Genomic DNA, 24,893 nt, shown 5'->3' on the forward strand with positions numbered 1-24,893 from the left:
GGCAGCACTGTGAGGATTATCATTTTTGATTTCTCCAGTACCTTCCATGCCATCTAGCCATCCTAGTTAAGGGGTAAGCTCAGGGATATGCAGGTAGATGAGGGTATGGTGTCCTGGGAAATGTACCTGGGAAATTATCTAAACCAAAAGAGTACACAAGAAACCTGAAGGCAAGCCAATTAAGAACGAAACCGCATAACCCAAAGGTGGCCATTAAAAACAATACTCCAATGCTGAATGATTCAACAGAAGTGTGTGAAGAAAGGAGCCTGGGGCTTTTCGACACCTACGGCAAAATGCCTTTGTAGTGCCTCACTGAGACTACTTTCTTAAGCCAAGTCAGATATCTAATCCTGCCAACTATACTAAAATTAATATCTATCTATCTATCTACAGTGCATCCGGAAAGTATTCACAGCGCATCACTTTTTCCACATTTTGTTATGTTACAGCCTTATTCCAAAATGGATTAAATTCATTTTTGTCCTCAGGATTCTACACACAACACCCCATAATGACAACGTGAAAAAAGTTTACTTGAGGTTTTTGCAAATTTATTAAAAAATAAAAAAACTGAGAAATCACATGTACATAAGTATTCACAGCCTTTGCTCAATACTTTGTCGATGCACCTTTGGCAGCAATTACAGCCTCAAGTCTTTTTGAATATGATGCCACAAGCTTGGCACACCTATCCTTGGCCAGTTTCGCCCATTCCTCTTTGCAGCACCTCTCAAGCTCCATCAGGTTGGATGGGAAGCGTCGGTGCACAGCCATTTTAAGATCTCTCCAGAGATGTTCAATCGGATTTAAGTCTGGGCTCTGGCTGGGCCACTCAAGGACATTCACAGAGTTGTCCTGAAGCCACTCCTTTGATATCTTGGTTGTGTGCTTAGGGTCGTTGTCCTGCTGAAAGATGAACCGTTGTCCCAGTCTGAGGTCAAGTGAGCTCTGGAGCAGGATTTCATCCAGGATGTCTCTGTACATTGCTGCAGTCATCTTTCCCTTTATCCTGACTAGTCTCCCAGTCCCTGCCACTAAATAACATCCCCACAGCATGATGCTGCCACCACCATGCTTCACTGTAGGGATGGTATTGGCCTGGTGATAAGCGGTGCCTGGTTTCCTCCAAACGTGACGCCTGGCATTCCCACCAAAGAGTTCAATGTTTGTCTCATCAGACCAGAGAATGTTCTCTCTCATGGTCTGAGAGTCCTTCAGGTGTCTTTTGGCAAACTCCAGGCGGGCTGCCATGTGCCTTTTACTAAGGAGTGGCTTCCGTCTGGCCACTCTACCATACAGGCCTGATTGGCGGATTGCTGGAGAGATGGTTGTCCTTCTGAATGGTTCTCCGCTCTCCACAGAGGACCTCTGGAGCTCTGACAGAGTGACCATCGGGTTCTTGGTCACCTCCCTGACTAAGGCCCTTCTCCCCCGATCGCTCAGTTTAGATGGCCGGCCAGCTCTAGGAAGAGTCCTGGTGGTTTCGAATTTCTTCCACTTACAGATGATGGAGGCCTCTGTGCTCATTGGGACCTTTAAAGCAGCAGAATTTTTTCTGTAACCTTCCCCAGATTTATGCCTCGAGACAATCCTGTCTTGGAGGTCTACAGACAATTCCTTTGACTTCATGCTTGGTTTGTGCTCTGACATGAACTGTCAACTGTGGGACCTTTATATAGACAGGTGTGTGCCTTTCCAAATCATGTCCAACCAACTGAATTTACCACAGGTGGACTCCAATGAAGCTGCACAAACATCTCAAGGATGATCAGGGGAAACAGGATGCACCTGAGCTCAATTTTGAGCTTCATGGCAAAGGCTGTGAATACTTATGTACATGTGCTTTCTCAATTTTTTTATTTTTAATAAATTTGCAAAAATCTCAAGTAAACTTTTTTCACGTTGTCATTATGGGGTGTTGTGTGTAGAATTCTGAGGAAAAAAATGAATTTAATCCATTTTGGAATAAGGCTGTAACATAACAAAATGTGGAAAAAGTGATGCGCTGTGAATACTTTCCGGATGCACTCTATCTATCTATCTATCTATCTATCTATCTATCTATCTATCTATCTATCTATCTATCTATCTATCTATCTATCTATCTATCTATCTATCCAAACCGTTTCCCACTTCGCACCCAGTGCGCTGAAGGGCTCCATCAAACCACGACCCTCAAGTGGATAAAGCAGGATGTTGAAGGAGGAGGTTATGCAACTTCACCTTCAATGGAACGTGGAAAACGCACACGATTGTGCTGCCACCATGTGGTGAAAATCATGATTTACAACTGCTTATTAAATGTCATTCTAGCCTAGGGAGTGGAATATTTTGTTTTTGTTGAATAAATTTTTTTATCGAATATCCATGTGAAATTGAACATTAGAACAGTTTGGAAGATAACGGGGATTCAACATAACATCGCATTATTAAAGATTAATTATATGCATGAAATTTTAAATGTAATCATAAATTGGGTCGAGGTAAGATCCGCCGGTTATTGACTTTCCGTCTGGAAAAGTAGTTTAAGAAAATTGAAGGAAGGATGAACGCAAATATTTTAACAATTCGTTAATAATGACGATTGACTTTAAAATGCTGACTTACTATTTTCCAGACAGTTTACAACTAAACGAAAGACGCCGATCGCTTTGACTTTGCTACCTTTCAGATGACGTTGATCATTTTGATGATGTTGTTAGCTGTTCAGCGATTTTCCGACACCTTTTTTGTTTTCATTTAATATGGAGTCACAATATTGTGTCGAACAACAAGTTCGGGGGCGGCACGGTGGCGCAGTAAGTAGCGCTGCTGCCTCGCAGTTGGGAGACCTGGGGACCGGGGTTCACTTCCCGGGTCCTCCCTGCGTGGAGTTTGCATGTTCTCCCCGTGTCTGCGTGGGTTTCCTCCGGGCGCTCCGGTTTCCTCCCACAGTCCAAAGACATGCAGGTTAGGTGGATTGGCGTTTCTAAATTGGCCCTAGTGTGTGTTTGGTGTGTGGGTGTGTTTGTGTGCGTCCTGCGGTGGGTTGGCACCCTGCCCAGGATTGGTTCCTGCCTTGTGCCCTTTGTTGGCTGGGATTGGCTCTATTAGACCCCCGTGACCCTGTGTTCGGATTCAGCGGGGTGGAAAATGGATGGATGGATGGACAACAAGTTCGATATCGCGGTCAGACACAGCATTCTTACATTATTAACAATTAGTGAAAGTTTGGTAAGCCATGGGTCCAAACACCGGCCGAGCCCAGGTGTGTGTGCAGTCTGCCCAACGCGCCTGGCTTTGTGTGCATCAATTGGGACGTGCGAGTGTGACGGGAAATGTGAATTTATGAGGTAGATCATTCTGAAGAGAATGAGAAGTGGAATATATTCAATGGTCTTGCCAGTCTTACTTGCTTATCAAAAACGTATATGTGGATTGCGGAAGAAAAATAATAGAGAAAGGGAAAGAAGAATTAATGTCCCGGTGCAACTCATTGACTTGTTTGCAGATACAGTATATGCATTAATAATAGCTAAACCGCCCGGCACTCCATCAATTTTTTAAAAACGTCTTTATCCTTGGCAAAGTCGCGGGGAAGTTTGAGCCTATCTCGGCAAACATCAAAAGCAAGGCAGGAAGAATCCCTTGACGGGGCGCCAGTAGATCACAAGGCGAACACAAAGATTTAGTCAGCAATTACAGAATTTTTATAATCATCGTGCTCGGACTAGATTAAGATTCCTGTGTTAGGTGCGCCCTCTTCTGGAATAAAATGAGAAGTCAGAATTCCAATTTGACATGCAATGAGTGCCCTGGGATGGGTGGAGATTCTAAGGTTTTAGTTATTTATATCTTATTACATAAACGAATAACGCAATAGTAATCTGGAGGTTGCTTTTCGTCTCTGATTGCATAACCGGACTCAAGAGTTAGGAGCGCTCGTGTTGATACCGTGACCACGTCTGAGCCTTCCAGGCGTTTTTTAAATTAGACGCTTCAGACTCTTTCCTGACCTCTGGGCGCTATATTAACAATGGAAATATGGCGAAGTATCAAAAAGAATCAAATCCACGACGAACCGATTCAAAAATGGGCGCCAACAGCAGCTATGCACGCTTCAAAATAACGGTGCCAATGTGGGTCTTCAGAGCGATGCCAGCTGGGCTACCGTTTTCTGTTCCCAGAGGAGCCGTCCATATGAACGGTCCAGAAAAAAAGTTTAGATTCAATAAATGGCAACGCATGGATAATAACAGATCGTCAAGTTTTAAATGACTCTTGTTAAATATAATGACGGTGGCTAAGTGCAGGTTTTCTTGATCTGTCGTGTCCTGTGTGTAGTCTACTATACATTAAAGAGTGCAGTTTTGTCCGTATAGTAGGAACTTTTTCAAAGCCCAAAGTGTCAATTTCAGATGAAAAAAAAAACCCTTCCCAAAAAATAAATGGCTTTTTGTCAATCAATGGCTCTACCAATGGCTCTACCAGAAAACACACAACCCAATAAACTATTATTATGTGACGAACCCGCGAACTCAGAGACCTATTTGTGAAAATGAATAAGAAAAACATCTTTAAAAACATGACGTCTCGTCTGAACGATGAGGTGGCATGAAGTCCGCTGACGGCTCCTGCCTCAAGCCGCTGCCGTGGGGGCGAAGAGCGAATTGTCCATCCATCCATTTTCCAACCCGCTGAATCCGAACACAGGGTCACGGGGGTCTGCTGGAGCCAATCCCAGCCAACACAGGGCACAAGGCAGGAACCAATCCTGGGCAGGGTGCCAACCCACCGCAGGACACACACAAACACACCCACACACCAAGCACACACTAGGGCCAATTTAGAATCGCCAATCCACCTAACCTGCATGTCTTTGGACTGTGGGAGGAAACCAGAGCGCCCGGAGGAAACGCAGACACGCAGACACGGGGAGAACATGCAAACTCCACGCAGGGAGGACCCGGGAAGCGAACCGAGGTCCCCAGGTCTCCCAACTGCGAGGCAGCAGCGCTACCCACTGCGCCACCTAGTGCGAATTGTCGATACCGATTTTAGGCCTTTTTTTGGAAAATAGGTGCGTTTTGGACATGATCGTTATCTTGATCACTTAACTGCGAGTGGCAGCGTTTTGTTTTAGCCCGCTTACCACTGTGGCGACCCCTAACGGGAGCAGCCGAAAGAAGAAGATCTAACATCAGTATCACTAAATTTATTAAAATATAACAATATTTGAAACTATAGCCCATATTACCTGGATACATTGTCCCATTAAGATTTTGTGAATGAATCTCTTTAAAGTATTTTATAATGCTCAACATGTGCTGAACGCCAAAAGCGCAAAATTAAATTTTAAAGTGTATTTTAAGGCGTGATCATGTTTAGGTAAAATCGATCAGTTATACGTACATCTACTTTTCAAACTTTACCAAATATCTATCTATCTATCTATCTATCTATCTATCTATCTATCTATCTATCTATCTATCTATCTATCTATCTATCTATCTATCTATCTATCTATCTGATCCACGTTTAATGGCAAATAACAAGAAACGAGATGTTTCGGACAGGTTAGGCACACCCTGTACTGTTTTGAATACCATTCTCGACACAAGCGGGCCTTGAATAATCGTTTAAATGATCTAACATGTTTCAACAGCCCTGTTGAATTAAACTGCGTTCCCTGCATTCAGAGAGCCACGTGAAGGACGAGATTACTTAAGACGCATACCAAACTGTGCACCGATAACATATTGCCGAAAACAGACAGGCGTTGTCGTAATTGTAAGGTTAAATAGAAAAGTACACTTCAAACTTTGTAATGCCACGTCGCCCCCTTTTTCCGATCCCCGCAACTAAGTTGAGGAGTGTAGGAAGACAGCAATGACCACAAGGCAAGAGCTCAACGGGCAGGGATAACAATCCGCTGCAGGGTACACTCCGCAGCACAGCCACACTCCTGACGGGCTAGAGATAGGAGTTTACTTGACGGGATGCCAGTCGATCAGAGATACACTCAGCAGCACTGCCACTGTCACACGCGACGGCTAATGACGATACACCTGACAGAAAAATCTATAGACCTACCAGAGCACGGAGAGAATGCGCAAAATCCACTGACCAATCCCCTATCTATCTATCTATCTATCTATCTATCTATCTATCTATCTATCTATCTATCTATCTATCTATCTATCTATCTATCTATCTATCTATCTATCTATCTATCTATCTATCTATCTATCTATCTATACTGTAGTGTATCACAGAGTCCCTCTTTGAAATACCCTTCTTAAGATTTCTTACTTTTTTTCCTTAAAAGGGTTTTAGGGAGTTTTTTTCTCCTGTTATAGTGCTTTTAACTCTATCTACTGTATTACGCAGTACCTTTCACATCTATCTATCTACTGTATTATATAGTAACTTTTAAATTGATTATAAGTTGCCTTTTAAATTTATATAAATTATATAGTACCTTTCACGTCTATATATTATTATATAATGCCTTTCCCAACTCTCTAGTATTGTTTTCCAATTCCCAATTCGCACTCAGTGAGCTAAAGCAGATAAATTGTCGTCTGTTAGCCATTTATGGACTTGTATGAATCCGCCTTGATGAAGGTATAATGAAATACAAGAATGTAGACGAAGTGATGAAGTGTTAGTCATGGCAGGAGGTTCGTCTTGCTCTCGTCTCCCCGCGCGTTAATAATGTCTGCGAACAGACGATGTCAAACACAGAGTCGGCTACCTTCAGACAGGTTAACAATAGGACAAGACTCATTCATCTTCAGTTTACAGCGCAACAACATTAACACAGAGGGCGCTGTTTCAATAGCATTGTATTTTAGGAATACAATTCGACAACCACATGCAGGTAACCTAAATGAACTCAGTTTTTGGAAGTTGAACAATTTCCATATAAATACATGAATATACAATAGATGACAATTTTTATTCCGGAACCATTTAAAATTACAACTGCCTTAAAATAAATAGAAGTAATAAATGTAAAGTCCTCACGTACTAATCGGTTTTGGAACCAAAATTAAATTCACCTTGCAAGTACATCAATGCGCAGTAATCGGTCCTTTTATTCTAAAATCATTAAACAAAAATTACATTTGCACTAAAAATAAATACAAGTAATAAATAAAACGCCACTACAATCTGATGATACCAAGATCAAGAAAACAGTCTATGCTTTACGGTACAGTTAGAAGAAACACTTCAGCAATTCTTCTCTCATTAGCGATAGTTTCTACTTTGGAAGCGCGCCACCCGCTGGAAAAGACGCGCAACAGGTAGTGTACGATCGGTGACACGAGAGACTGGCCCACCCCTTTCGAGTCATTTGCTTGTCCATCCCTCTCAAGTTCTGGAGATTTACTTACTCTTATCTAAGCCAGCAGCACGTTGCTTGTCGCTGACTAATAACAAATATCATTGTCTTACAGCTAACAGGGGAACAAAGCTGTTTACACGCGCGCGTCCCGTCCCATATAAAAGGGCTCAGCGCTGACAGGGAGCCAGAGAGCCAAAAGCTCCTGAGGTGAAGCCAGCATTACTGCGCGCACTCGCCCCGTCACAAGATCACCTGTACGTCTTGGAGCTTTTATTTGATCATAAAATGGAAGTATTCTTTTGTCTTTCCTTGGTATTTGCGACCTCATCCCTTCAGGAAGCAGGTAAATATATATTTTAATTCTAATGTTGGTATGTTTTCTTGTGTCAATTTCTAGTGATGGTGTTTTGCGCAAATAGCGTAGCTTTATGATGAACTGGAAACAAAAATGCTTTTTCATCAGTCACGACCTCCAATCAACTGAGTGATCCCAAGAAGAACTAAAATGCAAAATAAATGCGTCTTTTCTGAAAGACGCTATATACAAGTAGACTTTGAAGTTACTTTAACATTATAACAAGTGTCGTCTGTTGACTCTCTGAACATGGTTCGTAGCACATGCCTCTTTCGATTTTGTGTATTTTGTAACACCGGCTTTTGATTGATAAAGGATTTGCTTATTAAGAGCAACAACATATAAACCTAATAGAAAATATGCTTAAATCATGTCAATGTAATACACTGAACCTGATATTTCATAATACATCATTTATTTTCCTTGTAATTAACAAGTACAGTGTTTGCATTTATTTATGTGCTCCATAATCAAAAAACCCACTTGCCGCAGCAGGGATAACGTTGGCTTTATTCGGGTTTTGTGCCCCGTTATCTTTATTACGGGTACTTATACTTTACACTGAAGTAAGCTGTACATATACTGTAGTGTACACATGCTGCATTGCTGATCGAACACTTTATTCAAACTGCTGTTATTATGCATGCATTTTAAATGCAAAGTACACGAAAATGCAGATCTTGTCTAATGGGTTCCCTCTCTTTCCGTGCAGTGGCTGCAGTTATCTCCACCCGTGTCCCTCAGGAAACCCCTGTCCACCTGCAGAGGTCCAAACGCTGCTCGTGTTCTTCGCTACTAGACAAGGAGTGTGTTTACTTCTGCCATTTGGACATCATCTGGGTCAACACGCCTGAGTAAGTGCCAAGTCATAACCTATCATTTAAACCTTTCATAACTCACTCATCTTGTCAGACAACTAATCAAAATGTATTGCATAGTGCACCTTTAACAGATACTTCTATACTCATTACTTATATTTTTGTATTTATTGTTTGGGATATATTATTATCAGAATCAGAAAAATGTATTATTAAAAAACAGAACAGCAATTGATGCGATAACAAAATAAAGCAGTCAATCAGTTTTTATTCAATAAAACAGGTGACTGCAAACATAGTGGGGATCCCTTCTCTATATGTAAATATTTCAGTGTTTTCACACATTTAAAATCTCTCAATGACCTGCGCGTTAATTGCATCTTTTACCCGGCGTGGTATTGGCATGCTTGAGCGTGCCAGGCGTCCCGACCAAGACTGGTTGAGTCTAACCCTAATACAACTTAACGGGTCAATAAAGTGGAAGGATTCATGAGCAATTGATATCGTGTAAAAGTGCGCTGAGCAAACGCACACATAGACTCTTAAAAATAAGGGACCTAATGTGTGTGGATCTTCAGAGATAAGTTCATTGTCAAGAGATGGTTTTACGAGGAACCAGACAACCCCGTAAAGTACCATTAAAGAACCAGCATTTTAAAGAGTGTAGCTGACGGTAATAACTTTGCCCCTTGCGCAAAATGTAGAGTGCAAGGAGCGTTTCAATGCATGGAATGTGTTCTTTGCACATGCAAGTTTATAAGGATCAAAAATTGCGATGAGGAAAGGCTTGCAAACTCGGACGCGGCACGAGAGTGGATATTAATAGTAATAATAATAATAATAACAATAATAATAATAATCCATAATTAATTGGCTTAGACAGTTCATAAGCTTGAGCGTACCAGACTACGAAACGTTTACGGGGAGCCCACCCAGCTCTGCCTTCTGCAGCCTCTGACCCGATCAACACATTAGATGTACATACAGTATTTACTGTTTCTCTCTAAGACGCCTATACTTTATCAGAGGAGCTGAAGACTGAATTTGCTGAGGAGTCCATCATATACAAACAAACTCTTATCACGAGCGGGCCACGCTTAAATACACAGTGTAATGTATGCAGGTCGACTTATCTGTCATCTTAAAAAAACTGAACTGCCAGAATGGAATTTCTGTGGCTCACGTTCAGAAATGTGTCTCGAGGGTTTCGACGGGCGCATCCAATCAAGCGCTGTTCTTCTACATACTGTACCGCTCGGCGCTGTTTATTTATTTCATTTTTTTCCCTTTTCCTTACAGACACACTGTCTCATACGGACTTGGCAGTCCTCCAAGAAACAAGCGCTCTCTGCACAGATTTGCTGCGGACAAGCTCGAATCAAGATGCCTGTGTGCTAACCCGGCAGACCGACGGTGTTCAAGTTTTTGTCAGCCTCCTCAGCAGTTCAGGTAAGAAGCAGCCATGCAATAAACAAAAACATGTGTGGTGACCGTGCGCTGGAATGTGCCAGTCATTTACGACGCCGCATTTTCCGTTTTAGTGTTGCGACACACATGTTAGTGTCGTTAAACTACAAGCGCTACAGATTTCGGTTTAGTTTCTGACCCGGTCAGTGTGGACACTGCACACTGCCTTCACGTTCTGACTGTGGTGTACCCCTATATACGTGTTAATGCAGTTTTCTACTATCCTAAATCATCCGTAAGCACTAAATGTGCCTGCTGACTTCAAATTGAGTCTCGGGTTGCCGCACGTGCTGCCGGGATAGACCGCGGCTCCCTATAACTACCGCGCTGCGCGTGCTTCAGGTGCAGCACGTGACATCTCACGGCAGCGCGCTACTGAATGTGAGTCTAAAGCGCCAGAACTGATCTTTTTTTCCTGTGTTTTGTCATTTGTAGGATACCGGCGTCACCAGACGACATGACAGATATGTCTAGAGAACAAGCAGGCAGCACAGGAAAGCAGCATAAATACAGATCTTCAGCTGGCTTCAGCAAAAACACAAGGTGAGCTACGTGACATTTCTTGATGTGGAATTTAAAGCAAACAGGCACTGTCGTGTCAGGGGCATCCTGGTTCCCTAGTTCAGGAGTCATCGAACTATTTTAAGTTTTCGAAATAAAATTAAATAATTAAATAAAGAGAAAACCACATTAAGGTTCCAGAAAGAACCTTTATTTATTTAGATCTGAACCAGGCTCCATAAATAACTATGAACAGATGATAAGAGACGTATGGAATACAAATGGGTTCCTAATTCTAAAAGGACTGTTGCTGTACGCACAGACTAAATTCCGGGTTTCTCGATGTTGTATCCCGTCAGGATTTCTGCTTTGTCCACTTAACAGGAACATTTCCAGTGCCCAAATAACCAATAGCACATGAAAAGAACACTTATCAGAATGAAATGCATCTTTGTCAAAGATCGGTTCAACGAGGAACCTGGTAAAGTGCCATTAAAGAAGCAGAATTCTTAAGAACGCATGCAGTTTTATATTTAGTAGGCTGGCCTAGCAGACACTGAAGTAAAGCTTGGTTTTATTATATGAGCTGTTAGTGTTTTCATTTATCTAAGACACATCTCCATCAGACTGCAGATTTGTAGTTTTCTGAGCACATCATCCAAACGTTTAGTGTCTTGGAACAGATTTGTATCTCTTGGTCCTCCATTTTATTAACACAGATACTGTATGCATTGCATTGATACAGGCTTACATGGAAGCACTTTGCTGGAGGGCTGGTGGTTTCTTTGACATTTGCACCTTATTATTGAGTGATGATTGTTTAAGAAAAACAAACAACAACCTGTTTAAAACTAAGCCCAAAAAATGAACTGCTTTAGCTGTAAATAAATGGATTCTAATTAAGAAATTAGTTAAGACGAAAACCTGCAGCCACTGTTACCCTCTCAGAAGGTGGTCGAGTTGCCCTGCCCGCCAACAGAGAGTTACAAGGTTGAATTTGCCGGATATGAAAGTGTCTCCACCTGTAAAAATGAAATATTTTGAAATTGATAAATGAAGGAAGAATGGTTTAACAAGTCAAAGCTAATGGGTGTGAGTGATATCAGTACACTCTGGTTCTAAAATGGCACTGTACTGGTTTGTGTGGTTCCTCGTATAAACCTTGCTTCATTAAGATCCTTCAAACTAAAGAATGTGTGTATATGAAATGATGTTTGCATCGTCACTAAATTAGCTAAATATATTTAAATAAACAACAAATTCTATCTGTAATCTGTGCAATATGAGAATTAAGTGAATTCTCTCATAGTTTAACAGTGCAGGTTGGGTTACTCTAAGATTGATGAATAGGGTTTGATACATGAAAAAATATTTAAAAAATTAAAAAATTTCCTTTCATGCACTTAAGTAGTTTCTCAGTTTTTTTTAAATTCATAGTCAGAATGGTCTTCTGCATTTGGGATCTCCTGACACTCTCTTCTTTCGTCTGTTTTTCAGCTTTAAATCTAGAAGTCACTCCAGTCCTTCCACAAATGTCACAAACAGCACACTGAAAGTGCGCCTGCTGCTGGAAAAGTGGCGGAGAAATCAGCGCAACCGATCAAAAATGAGGGAAAGTTTATTAGCAGCCTCTTAAACGGAGTGTGGCACCCCAGGATTTGGCCTCAGGCTTCACCCAAAGTAGTGCTGCAGGCTGCTGTGGACTTCTCTGTTGGAAGGGGCATTGACATCTTTTCTTTTTTGCTGTGGTTCATAGCCATGGAGATGTGCAACTGGTGGATATCACATATTCATGCTGCACGTTGGGAATATGTTGGAGTGCTCCAAAGGACAAGGGGGTCGGGGGACAGCACTTTTTATAGCTTAAACACTAAGTGAGAAGCGGGCAGCTGCTTGAGGAGAAAGAAAATGAAATTGAGTCAAAAAGATGAATTCAGCTTTTATGATGCACTCTGGGACCCTGGCTTAGCTGAGCTTGTAAACGGCTGCAGCTATTGGGATGGAGGCACTCGGCTGATGGTGCACAAGGTGAAGAACCCCCTTGGAAACATTATTGTTGTCTTGTTATATATATAAGCATATATAAACATATATATATTAAGATAACACATCTACCTCTTTAGCACTTATCTACGTCTAAGTGCCTTTGATAGCCTTAAGGTTTCTGTAGCTTGGCCATCTGCCTAGTCCTTTGCTGAATTGCAAGACAATGGATTTATCCAACGATGGCATAGGAAAACAAAATGGGAGAATGTCAGGGACTTTACAATGCAGGCCTGATGTTGGTGGATTAGCCTGCCAAACTGTAATTTATATACAGTAGTGCCTTACAGCAAACATTTGAACTGGGTCTGTCTGCACAATTATCCTACCAGTCCTAGGACCATGCGAGAGATGCAAATGGACCTTGAAGTTAATGTGCTGCAGCCTGGATCAGAGACTGAATACGCTGCCCGGGCGCACTCTGTTTTGTCTAAATCGACTTTTTTTTTATATGTATTTATTTGAAGACTCATTCTGACCCAGTATTTTACTGAATTGTACAGAACATACAGTGATTTAACCATGTTAAGTATTCCGCTGTTCCAGGCCATATTGGTCTATGATATTAAATAAATGTACATTGTTTTGATAAACGTGTTGTGTAATTGTTTTCTTTTTCGTTTTCTTTTTTTTTGCATTCACTTAATTCCAGCAAGCAGGTGATGACAGGCTCGGCGTGTGAGCTCACTGCTACTTTGATCATCGTATTCTCTTCGTGTGGGGTCATTAGCAGAGACCCCTAAATTCCGAGACCCGGGTCAGGTGCAACATGACCTCATTAAAGTTCTCTTTCTTTCTATGGAGCTCATGCTCTTCCTGGCCATTAAAAGCCCACATTAGACCCCCCCCCCCCAACCCCCCCCCCCCCCAGGATGTTTTTGACATTTTGTTTGGGTGCAGTCCGGTAGTCCACCGAAGCAGAGCAAGAAATGAAATTACAAAAAAAAAAATTACAGACACACATTTTTTTTTTTCTTCTACCGGTCGTTCCAGTTGCGGCACGCAGGTAGTTGGAGACAAAATGAGAACTATGAAAAGCACGCAAGAAATTTTGGACTTGGGGCTCCTGATTTTAACACCTGTATACTTCCTTTAGCAGGCTGTCAGTCCAAAAGAGAATATCCGTAGTTGCTGCCGTGCTTTCACGCTTTTTTATCATAACGTCTCTTGGTGTAATGAGCGTAGCTTAGCTTTTGGGTCCGTGCCCGGTGCCTGCAGGGCACGATTATTATTATCACTTAGCGTTAAAGACATGGCACGTTTTCAGGAACCTGTGTGAAGAGGCCAGACGGGCAGAGCGGCGGAGCTACACCGGCCAAGTCGAGATCGCCCTGACTCGCTGAGCGCCTGCGGGAAAATCCAGTAAGAAATGTCAAGCTGTGTAAAAAGGTTTAGTCAAACAACACTCAGGTGGCGTGTTTTCATCATCTCTTTTATTTGTTCTTGTTAGACGAAGGCTGACATTAACAAACGTGGCTATACCCGGTAAGACGCGCTTCTCTATTTATTGTCATGTTACATATTTTGTGTCACTGAAGCTCAACTTGCCTTTGTTTGATTAAAGATGCCATTAACGACCGTGGCTGCGCTCTGGAGATGCGCATTTCTAATTATTTTCGTTCCGTATTTGTGTCACTAAAGCCAATAAACAAGGAGCCGAGCTGCTTTTAATTTCCTCTCTTTCACACCCAACGAACTAAATTTGCTTGCCTTGGGCATCATTTTAGAGCATTTCTTTGACACCCATCATATAATTGCTCTATATCATATATTTTTGCCAGATTATATAACGCATTCTCAAAACAGAAAACACAAGAGAGGACAGAGCCGACTATACTTCCTTAGAAGGCTGGCGTCCTTCAACATCTGCAATAAGATGCTGCAGATGTTCTATCAGACGGTTGTGGTGAGCGCCCTCTTCTAAGCGGTGGTGTACTGGGGAGGCAACATAAAGAAGAGAGACGCCTCACGCCTGCGGACAAACTGGTGAGGAAGGCAGGCTGTATGGTAGGGATGGAGCTGGACAGTTTAACATCTGTGGCAGAGCGACGGGTACTGAGCAGACTCCTGTCAATCATGGAGAATCCACTGCATCCACTAAACAGTATCATCTCCAGAGAGAGGAGCAGCTTCAGCGACAGACTGCTGTCACCATCCTGCTCCACTGACAGACTGAGGAGATGGTTCCTCCCCACACTATGCGACTTCTTCAATTCCACTTGGGGGGGGGGGGGGGGGGGGGGGGGGGAATAAACGTTAACATTATTCAAAGTTATTGTCTGTTATACTTGCATTTCATCACTCTTTAATTTAATATTGTTTTTTATCAGTATGCTGCTGCTGGAGTATGTGAATTTCCCATTGGGATTAATAAAGTATCTATCTATCTATCTATCTATCTATCTATCTATCTATCTATCTATCTATCTATCTATCTATCTATCTATCTATCTATCTATCTATCTATCTCTACAATGGAGTTGCCATCCTTTCACAACAGAACGCCGGGGTCTGAGCTCCACACTGCCATCCCACATGGTGGCCAGTGCATCCCCGAGTTAATCGAGGAGTGTGATATTCCGATTAACACATCCTATCATTTATAGCAACTTGCTTGAAGAAGCAGATTCATACAACTTAGACAGCCACACAATGGTAGCGTAAAGGGTTGTGTGTTTTTAGAGCTTTAGAACAATCTGGATGAGAACAGGCCATTCAGCCCAACACAACTCGCTGGTCCTATCCACTCAATTCCTCTAAAAAACATCAAGTCCACTTTTAAAAATCCCCAAAGTCCTACTGTCTGCCATGCTAAGGTTATTTGAGAATCATGGATTTGAAATGGAAATGTACAATAGTTTGGGAGATTATGCATTGCATGTGCTTCCCATAGGGTTTACACTAGGATTTAATTCTTTATTTGTATAGTGTTAAATGAATGCTGATAGTATTAAAGTACTGTAACACATCAACATTTATAAATGTAAAGAGTGTTTAAATAAACACCATTGCTAGGTGTGCCACCCGTCTAAGATGCAGTGCATCTTCTTCTGGAATGTATTTTGTAATGCATGTAGCACATAAATATATTGCATTTGTCCTCCGAGCATATGGGGCTGGCATTTGCCCAGGGAGCAGATCGGCTTGGGGGGGGGGGACCTAATCGCACAGGTTATCTACCGAACAGTCGGTTGGCACACTAATAAGCTTGGCCTAGGGCACTGAATAACCTAGCACCAGCACTGGGGGGCAACAACACATATTTGTAGCAAAATAAAATTAAATTCTGTGGTGGGCTGGCGCCCTGCCTGGGGTTTGTTTCCTACCTTGTGCCCGGTGTTGGCTGGGATTGGCTCCAGCAGACCCCCGTGACCTTGTAGTTAGGATATAGAGGGTTGGATAATGGATGGATGGATAAAATTAAATTGAATTACTACAAATGTTTTGTGATGCACCATCTGTTGGAATTAAAAATGCAATGCATATTTCTCCATTATGTGGCATTTAGTATGGGATTCATAAAAGTAGAGTTAATGTTTGTGGCGTGCCATCCATTGGAATGAGACATGCAATGCATTTTCTTACTATTTTTGTCATGCACCACCTGTGGGAATGAGAGAGGCATAGCACACACATATCCTTTTGTTAAAGTGCAAGTGTCAGTGTCAGGACTGTTAAGTTAATTGGAGGCACAACACTGGCACTGTTTATGTGAGTGGGTCCAAATATACATTGTGTTGTCTTGGTGTCCCCTCCAGGATGGGTTCCTGATTTTTAAAAGGACACCAGCTGCTCAGTTTAAGCAGCGTCAACAATGGACAGATGGTGCTGGAATTGGTAGTTAAAGCTTGGGCCTTTGGACTTTAGACCCTGAGGTTGTGGGTTCAAAGCCCACTACTGGCGCTGTGTGACCCTGAGGAGGTCACTTCACCTGCCAGGGCTACAATTAGAAAAAAGAAATGTAACCAATTGTATCTCAAATGAGCAGCAATAATAATAATAATAATAATAATACAACGTTCATGTTCTTATAGATGAAGGCCTCATTTGTTGCTGATATAAAGCATAAGAACGTTCGGCCGTGATCTGTGAGAATCTTCTGAGGTAAACGTTTAAAAAATGCTTTGTTGTAACTCGTATAGAGTTATTTATAGCAAGCAATGTGAGAAGCCGATGTGCACGTTAATTTTACTGCATTTGGAAACTGCAGTGAGGCTCAAGAAGGTCTCACCCATCCAGTGGCAGACCTCCTTTTTTGGGGCCCTGAAGCTTGAACTGTTATGGGGTCCCCTTTGCACACCAGCAGCGAGGTCTGGGTAACCACTGCTGTGTTCCATGACAGATCACCGCACATTTTATTTTTTGATACTTCAAGAACCGCTTTATTTGAACTATTATTTTGCATTGAATGACACTAAACTATTAATATTAGCATTAAAAAAAAATTCATCTCATACAGTAGACACCCCAAATTTTTAAACAATGTGGACTAAAGTCATTTCTAGGGTCCTCCAGGGTTATGGGCCTTGAAGCTTACACTTCATTAGTTTCTGCACCCATCAGGAACTCAAAGCTGGAGGCAGCGAGTTGAGTCCAGTCCGGTCCAGTTTAACTCTGTGCTGGTTTGCCAATTTTTGCTGTTTTTATTTTTGAGAAAGCATGACATTCTGTAAGGGCGGTCCCCCTGCCCATGAAGGGAGCAGTCGCCAGTGCATTGGCCTCTCCGTTGTTCGCTCTAAATATGCCTGTTGTTTGTCCTGCAGCTCCCTTTACTGAAAGCCAAAGGTAAACTTCAAAAAATTGCCAGATTCCAGTCCTGAATATTTGATCCAAACTCTAACAATAGGTGTGTTTTTGAAATCGCTGCCAAAGAATGTAGAATCCAATTAGAGGATGTCCCAAGTCACGTTTGGAACATCACTTTTGTTTGTTAAAAATGCACCCCTCCCCACCAACAACCACTCTGGCACGGCGACAGCGGCGGAGGCTAATCAGGACCCCCCGATGTGCAGGTCTGAGACCTTGGGCTTCACGTCTGTCCAGCCTATGGAATGCTTAACTCTTGTTGAGGCTGCAAATTAACAGCAGAGGTGAGGGGGGATTGTGGTGGCTTGATGACAGCAGTCGACTGCATCCCAGGAGAAAAGAGAAATTGAATGAAGACCCCACAACAGCCAACAAACAAATCGTGCTGTTAGATAAAATCAGTCGATCTTCAGCAATCGAGTGATAAAGGCAGCACTTGTTAAGTGAAATCTGAGCTCACTCATACAGTAGAGTACGTCCAGCTGCTCGTTGCGTTCTGACAATTCCAACCACTAAGAGACGGAGAATAAACTCCACATGCTTGTACTCAACTGCATGCAATGCATTCAGAAAACATTCTGACCCCTTCACCTTTGGTAGATTTTGCTGTGTTGTTGTAGCCTTACGGTCAGATCACTTTAATTCATTTTTCCCCAACACCTCAGAACCATTCAGACCCCTCATGCAGTACTTAGTTGAAGCCCCCTTTGGCAGCGATTCCAGCCTGGAGTCTTCTTGGGTCTGATGCGACAAACTTCCCACACCTGGATTTGGGGATTTTCTGACACTCTTCTCGGCTGATCCTCTCAAGCTCTGTCAGGTTGGATGGACACTGTTTGTGGGCTGCTATTGTATTATCAGGTCTTCCTCAGTTGTGGTCAAGTCCAAGCTTTGGTTGGGCCACTTAAGAACATTCACAGAGTTGGGCATCAGCCACTCCTGTACTGTCATTGCTTTGTTCTTAGAGTCATCGTCCTGCAGGAAGGTAAACCTTTGGTCCGGTTGGAGGTCCAGTGCTCTCTGGAGCAGATTTTCATGAATGCTCTGCTCTGCTTCCCCCATGCTTCCCCAGAAGAGTACCACCACCATGCTTCACTGATGGAATAGTATTGTACAGGTGATGAGCAGTGTTTGGTTTCCTTCAGAAATCTTGGTTTCATCAGGCCAAATGTTCCTCGCAGTCTGAGAACCCTTTAGGTGTCTTTTTGGGCTTTTGTGTGTCTTTTACTGAGGAGAGTCTTCTGTTTAGCCACTGTTTTGTAAAGCCCAAATCGATGGAGTGCTGCAGTGAGGGTTGTCCTTCTGGAAGACTGTCCCATCTCTATGCAGGTTCTCTGTAGATCAGGCACAGTGGTCACCTCTCTTACTAAGGTCCTTCTCCCACGATTGCTCAGTTTGGCTGAGCAGCCAGCACTAGAAATTGGTGTGGTGGTTCTAAACGTCTTCCGTTTAATAATTAATGGAGGCCACTATGATCTTGGAAACCTTCAGTGCTGCTGGAATTTTTTGTAGCCTTCCCCAGATCTGTGCCTCAACACAATCCGGAGTCCACGCTGCGCAAGCAGTTCATAAGATCTGATTGTTTTGGCTTTTGCTAAACTTTAGAAAGGCATGTGGCTTTACTTGTCAGGTCCAATCAACTGAACTGACCACAGGTGGACTGCAAACAAGGTGTGGAAACATCTCAATGATGGTCAATAGAGTGGGATGCACTTGAGCCAGATTTCAAGTGTCATAGCAAAGGTTTCAAATACTTGTGTCAATGCAACATTTCAGTTTTTCATTTTGAATAAATTTGTGAAAAATTTGTAAAATCCTGTTTTCGCTTTTTCATTCTGGGGTATTGAGTGTTGATGTGCGTGGCGACAGCGGTAGTGCACGAGTTTTAAAATACAAGACTTGTGGGTGTGCCGCTCTGTGGTTGTGCACTGATTGTTTATTACGTGCAGCTGTGATCAGCTCAGCTGTTTTCTATTGACCTTCCGCGAATTATCAGGTGGATCACCTGTGTGAACAAGGTATAAAAGGATCATGGCAAAAAATAAAGGAGATAAAGGAGAACGAAAGAAATAATGGAGGTTAAAGCAAGTGAAAGATGATGATTGTGCAAAGAAAGGAGAGTCAGAATCAAGGCAGAGTAGGTGTGGCAGAGAGGAGGCATGGTGGTCAAGGAAGAAGCCCCATGTGGAACAATAGCTCTCCAGGGAAAGGATTGATGATGCTGAGCATCCAGGGAGCAGGAGTGGCCGATTGCTTTGATTGGTCCCACAGATGCTGAGGGATGGTGGTGGGAGAAGGGAGCAGGCCTCACGGAGTTCCCATGGGCACCAAACGATAGTGGTGGAGACACAAGCAAGCAGTGAGGTTGGACTGAGTCTCCTGCAGCTGAGCGGACCTTATGGGGTCACAGCACAGATGTGGTAATGGAAGGATGCAATGGGGCTCGAGTTTCTAGAGGAATGAATCCAGCTGTGTTTTAACCTTTTGATTTTAGCAATTTTTGGATTATGTACTTTATTCATTCAGGTCTGCACCCCACTTTATTGTTTGGACACTGGATTGAAAATAAAAAGCACTAAGCACTTCTGCACCACTCTTGTTGTTTCAGTGTCCTCTTTCATCTTAATCCATCTTGGTTCATCACTGTTGAATTAAGAAAAGCGTGCCAGCTGTGGACAACCCGGGCATCACAGTTGGTTGATGAGGGAAACAATGAATTGCAATGATTTTAGTACAAGGCTTTAACGCAACAAAATGTGAAAAAAATGCAGGGGATTGAATACTTTCAAAGTCCGCTGTGTATATATTGTGAGGGGCACCACGTGGAGACTGGCAGAGTGGCCTGAGACTGTACTGGGAACTTTGCCAGTTGGAATGCCCACAGTGTGGAAGGGCAGAGGGAGACAGCATGCGCAGGACATTGTCTCCCCCAGAACGCTAGATGACAGCCCCCTGGGTTACGGTATCACCATGGATTCCCACAGGGCACATTGGGAATTGGAGTTGGTTGGTTCAGCCCTGTAAGGTTACGTGGGTGATGCCAGGTGGCACCCTTCTTTGTCGGGCTCCAACCTCACCTGGAAATTCTTCCGAGTCACTGCTTCAAAGTGATTCCAGGTGTTACATAAAAGAAGCAACTCTGCTTCAATCTGGGAGCCAGAGTCAGGAGGAGGAGGAGGACAAAGCTTGCGAGAAGAGCGGAGGAAGAGATGGCAAAAGAGATGACAGTGTGCTTAAAGTTGTAATTATGGTTGTGGTGTGGGAAACGCTTGCTTATGAAGAGTGTCCCATAAAGTAAAACCCTGTTTTTATTGGAGAACTTTGTGTACAAGCCTGTTGTGTTGGGAGGTTGGGGAGTGGCAGTGCTCCCCAGTATCAACAATATACATGTTGTCAAGGAGGAAATGAGCAAAGGAGTCTTTAGGAAACGTTGGAGTGCCAACCAGCAAACCCGTTTAATGCAAGAGTCCAAAAATAGAAGCAACAGAAAACAGGCACATAAACTGCCTGGGCGACCCACGGGCTTCTCTGTTTTCAATGTTCTGTCAAGTTGATCAGTTTCAGGGACATCCGCCTCTCAGCTGACGCTGTTTCTTCCAGAAATGTTGGTGTTTATAGGCTTGACCTGAAGGGGTGGGGTTTCCAGGAGCATTGTGGGCAGGGTTCATTTTCCCTCAATGGGTATTTTCTCTGCACTGCACAGGGGAAACAGAGATGATACAGCCAGTGACAGCACCCCCTCTGGCCTTGGGGTGGTACTGTAAGCATCACCAGATGCCCATGTATTGATTTTACTGTTGTCAATTGTTCTAAACAGACCTACAAGTTTGAATTTCATTTCACTTTGCACACCTGACAATAAACTCAACTGGACTTGAAAATGTCAGAGGTCATCAGACACTTGGTAAGAATCTGCAGTTACACATGGAGAGCGTGCAAACCCAGCACACACAGGCATTGGACTGAGTATTATTAAAACTGAGAATTTATCACTGGCTGATGTTTGTCTGTGGAGCCTTCCAAAAGCAGAGCATCCTCAAATCTGAATTATCCACTTCTGGGTTTGGGGAGCTGGAATCCACTCTGGCAGCACTGAGCTGAAGGCAGGAAATGTTGGTGGACAGACCCCAAGTCTAGGGGTCCTCTGGGCCTGACATGTCTTTTAGTTCCCCCCCTCCCCAACCCCTGCTGCTGGGTTGAACCATTGAAATAGAAGTGTGTTGTCAATCAAATGTCGATGCTTTTTTGATTTTACAGTATAGGACAATTTAATAACTTCATTATACTAGCTGTGTTGATGGCACATACTTCGTAATTTAAACAACAATAAATTGTATTGGGATCAGCATACTTTACATGAAAACACCGCAATGACACACCCTGCCGTAATGCGAATTGGGAAATAACGCAATTATTGTTTGGCTGCCTTCCTTCCCCACAAGCGATTACAAAAATAACAGGCCATTATTCACTTGAACTACTGAACTATAATGTTGTGGACACACAACCTACAGCACTGCAGCTGCTGACGCTCACAAGCTCTGCTCTAACCATCCATTTGAGCTGTGAGGTGCACTTGAATGAGCTTCAAGCAGCGACGTTATAGCTGTCAATATGATCGCCGTTTAATATTGTGACTCAATCAACTGAAATAGGCCAACACCTATCAGCTGGACGCAACTGGAGAAGAAATTTAGAATAATATGTAATCATTGAACCAGTCGTCCTGCCTTGTAGGAACTTCTGTAGGTTTAAATTTCACAAGGACCCCATGACCTTTTTGGAGGTCCATTCTGCTATCAGTCTGCTATCACACTGGGGCCAGTTTGGAGTTTGCTCAACCTGCATGTCTTTGGGAATTGTGGTGGATGACCAAAGTACTTAGAGGAAAGGTCACACAGACACAGGAGAACATGAAAACTCTACATGGGTAGAACTGAGCCAGGAGGATGGATGAGCTGCACCAGCTTTAGCACCACCAGGCTACCCAAACCCTCAAATACACGTCTTTCTGAAGCAGCTCGAAAAATGTTAAGATTTAGGCTAAGTTAGAGACCCAGTCACTGTTAAGGTGTATGAGTGTTAAACATCGGCAACGACCCCTCAAATCCATCTATTAGCAATAGTAGACATCGAGCTGGTCAAGTTGGTTCAATGGAGTGCCAAAAGATAGGTCCAGTATGGAAATATGGGGAAACAGACAACAGCAAGCTTTGATTCTTATTTAATATACAGCGTGTAACACAAGTGGAAATTGGAGGCAGTCGACGGGAGACATATCGACTTGGAGAGCCACTGCACCATAATAATAATAATAATAATAATTCATCCATCCATCCATCCATCCATCCATCCATCCATCCATCCTCTTCCGCTTATCCGAGGTCGGGTCGCGGGGGCAGCAGCTTGAGCAGAGATACCCAGACTTCCCTCTCCCCGGGCACTTCTTCTAGCTCATAGAAGTCCCTCCAGCGTGTCCTGGGTCTTCCACGGGGCCTCCTCCCGGTTGGACGTGCCTGGAACACCTCACCAGGGAGGCGTCCAGGAGGCATCCTGATCAGATGCCCGAGCCACCTCATCTGACTCCTCTCGATGCGGAGGAGCAGCGGCTCTACTCTGAGCCCCTCCCGAATGACTGAGCTTCTCACCCTATCTTTAAGGGAGAGCCCAGACACCCTGCGGATGAAACTCATTTCAGCCACTTGTATTCGTGATCTCGTTCTTTCGGTCACTACCCATAGCTCATGACCATAGGTGAGGGTAGGAACATAGATCGACATAATAGTAATTCATAACATTTATATACTGTAGCACTTTTCTCAGTACTCAAAGCGCTATCCACACAGGGAGGAACTGGGAAGCAAACCCACAATCTTCTTACTGCAAAGCAGCAGCACTACCACTGCGCCACCTGTGAGGACATGTCACCACAAGTCCTCACCAGTAGTTTCAGGGCAGACGTGACATCACTGCATGTCTAGACCAGCAGTTTGCTAAAAAACGTTTATAGGTCATCACAAATCAATTTGATTGACACACTAACCACACCAAACCTAACCTTAACAAAACTGTCCCCTAACCGTAACCATTTATCATACATGCTAGCCATACTAACTCCTAATCTTAACTTTCATTCTACTGTATAACTGCTAGTCTAGAACTGCTGGCATAGACCTGCGGTGATGTATGGTGCTTTGGCTCTTCAGTTGGCCAATGGGCTTAAAAGTTTGGTAATTCCACGCAAGACCAGGGAGGGGCAGTATGCACTAACCCTTTCTCTCTTTCTCCTGCAGACCACCCAAGGGAAATCCCACCTGGGCCTGTCAACAACACTTCTGGTTTCAGCTCCAGTGACATCGCGTTCAGTTCTGAGCCCAATGAGATCACTTCCTGTCCTGGGCCCAGTGACATCACTTCTGGTTTGAGGCCCAATGACATCACTTCCTGTTCTGCCCCCCAGTGACATCACTTCCTCAGACCTGTGTATAAAAATGCCATCTTGTTGTCATTAAGGCAGTTCTGTCTTGAACTAAGTCTGTAAAGACCTTTGTTTTTGATCATTGCTTTTTGCGTTTGCTCCAAGTACACGCACCGACTACCCCAAACGTTTTTCTTCCTCGTTGTTATCTGTTACAAGTGCCTATAAAAAGACATTCACATTTTATAAATGCACCTGTATCTAAAGGTCCAACTTGTGGCGGGTTCGTATAGTGGCTTAAGACTAAAAGAAACTCCATGCAACTCTGTGTAAAGGTGACTGAGACACAGAAGGATGGAGATGGAGAGTGAATGTCCCTTGGTGTCCAGTTAAGTCAGTCATTAAGAATAGACAAGAGTATGGCACCGCTGTGAGTTTGCCTGAAGCTGAGAGACAAGTGAAGGAGTCCACCAAGACAACTATGAGAACTCTGTAGGAGGCACAAGCTATAGTGGAAATGATTGAGGCGACTATGCAGGCAACATTTGCACACGCACGACATCTCAGCTAGAGTTTGCCAGAGGGCACATGTGGGGCACTGACTCAGCTGGAAGAAGGTTCTGTGGTTTGATGAGACCGAAATTGAGCTTTTTGTCCATCAGACTGAACCCTGTTTCTGAACACTGCACATTTTCCAAAGCACACAATCTCCAGCGTGAAGCACGGTGGAAGCAGCAACATGCTTCTCTGCAGCAGGCTATGGTGAGACCTACAAGGGCTAAAATGAATGTAGCAACATACATGGAAATCCTGGAGGATAACCGGAGGCACTCTGCACTTTGGGTGAAGATTTGTATTTGAGAAAGACAACAACCTCAAGCATAAAGCTACACAGCCAAAGCAACAATGTTAATGTCCAGGGGCCTCATGTATAAATGGTGCGTACGCACAAAAATGTTGCTTAAGAACGTTTCCACATTCAAATCATGATGTATAAAACCTAAACTTGGTGTAAAGCTACACACATTTCCATGGTAGCTCGTACCCTGTCGTATGCAAGTTCTCCGCTTGGTTTTGCAGACTGACGGCACCCAGTGTCAAAGCAATGCTACTGTTACTTTGTGGTTATCCTTTCTTTTTTAGATCCACATC

At 43.3% G+C, this 24,893-nt stretch overlaps 1 protein-coding gene across 1 annotated transcript; it reads left to right on the top strand.

The window, feature by feature from the left end:
- Positions 1 to 7,383: 7,383 nt before the first annotated feature.
- On the top strand, positions 7,384 to 12,718 carry edn1 (endothelin 1). The gene is made up of 5 exons (XM_028817334.2): positions 7,384 to 7,676; positions 8,401 to 8,542; positions 9,806 to 9,955; positions 10,409 to 10,516; positions 11,972 to 12,718. Exons 1-5 carry the CDS (start codon positions 7,619 to 7,621, stop codon positions 12,108 to 12,110), a joined length of 597 nt encoding a protein of 198 aa, XP_028673167.1. The 5' UTR covers positions 7,384 to 7,618; the 3' UTR covers positions 12,111 to 12,718.
- Positions 12,719 to 24,893: the final 12,175 nt, after the last annotated feature.

This window comes from Erpetoichthys calabaricus, chromosome 13, assembly GCF_900747795.2.
Source record: "Erpetoichthys calabaricus chromosome 13, fErpCal1.3, whole genome shotgun sequence".
Classification (NCBI taxonomy): domain Eukaryota; kingdom Metazoa; phylum Chordata; class Cladistia; order Polypteriformes; family Polypteridae; genus Erpetoichthys; species Erpetoichthys calabaricus.

Bases quoted from the DNA above. Each gene is read 5' to 3' on its own strand.
- edn1 (XM_028817334.2), top strand. From the start codon at position 7,619: ATGGAAGTATTCTTTTGTCTTTCCTTGGTATTTGCGACCTCATCCCTT. The intron at 7,677-8,400 runs GTAAATATATAT...CTTTCCGTGCAG, and splicing joins CTCATCCCTTCAGGAAGCAG to TGGCTGCAGTTATCTCCACC. The intron at 10,517-11,971 runs GTGAGCTACGTG...TCTGTTTTTCAG, and splicing joins GGCTTCAGCAAAAACACAAG to CTTTAAATCTAGAAGTCACT.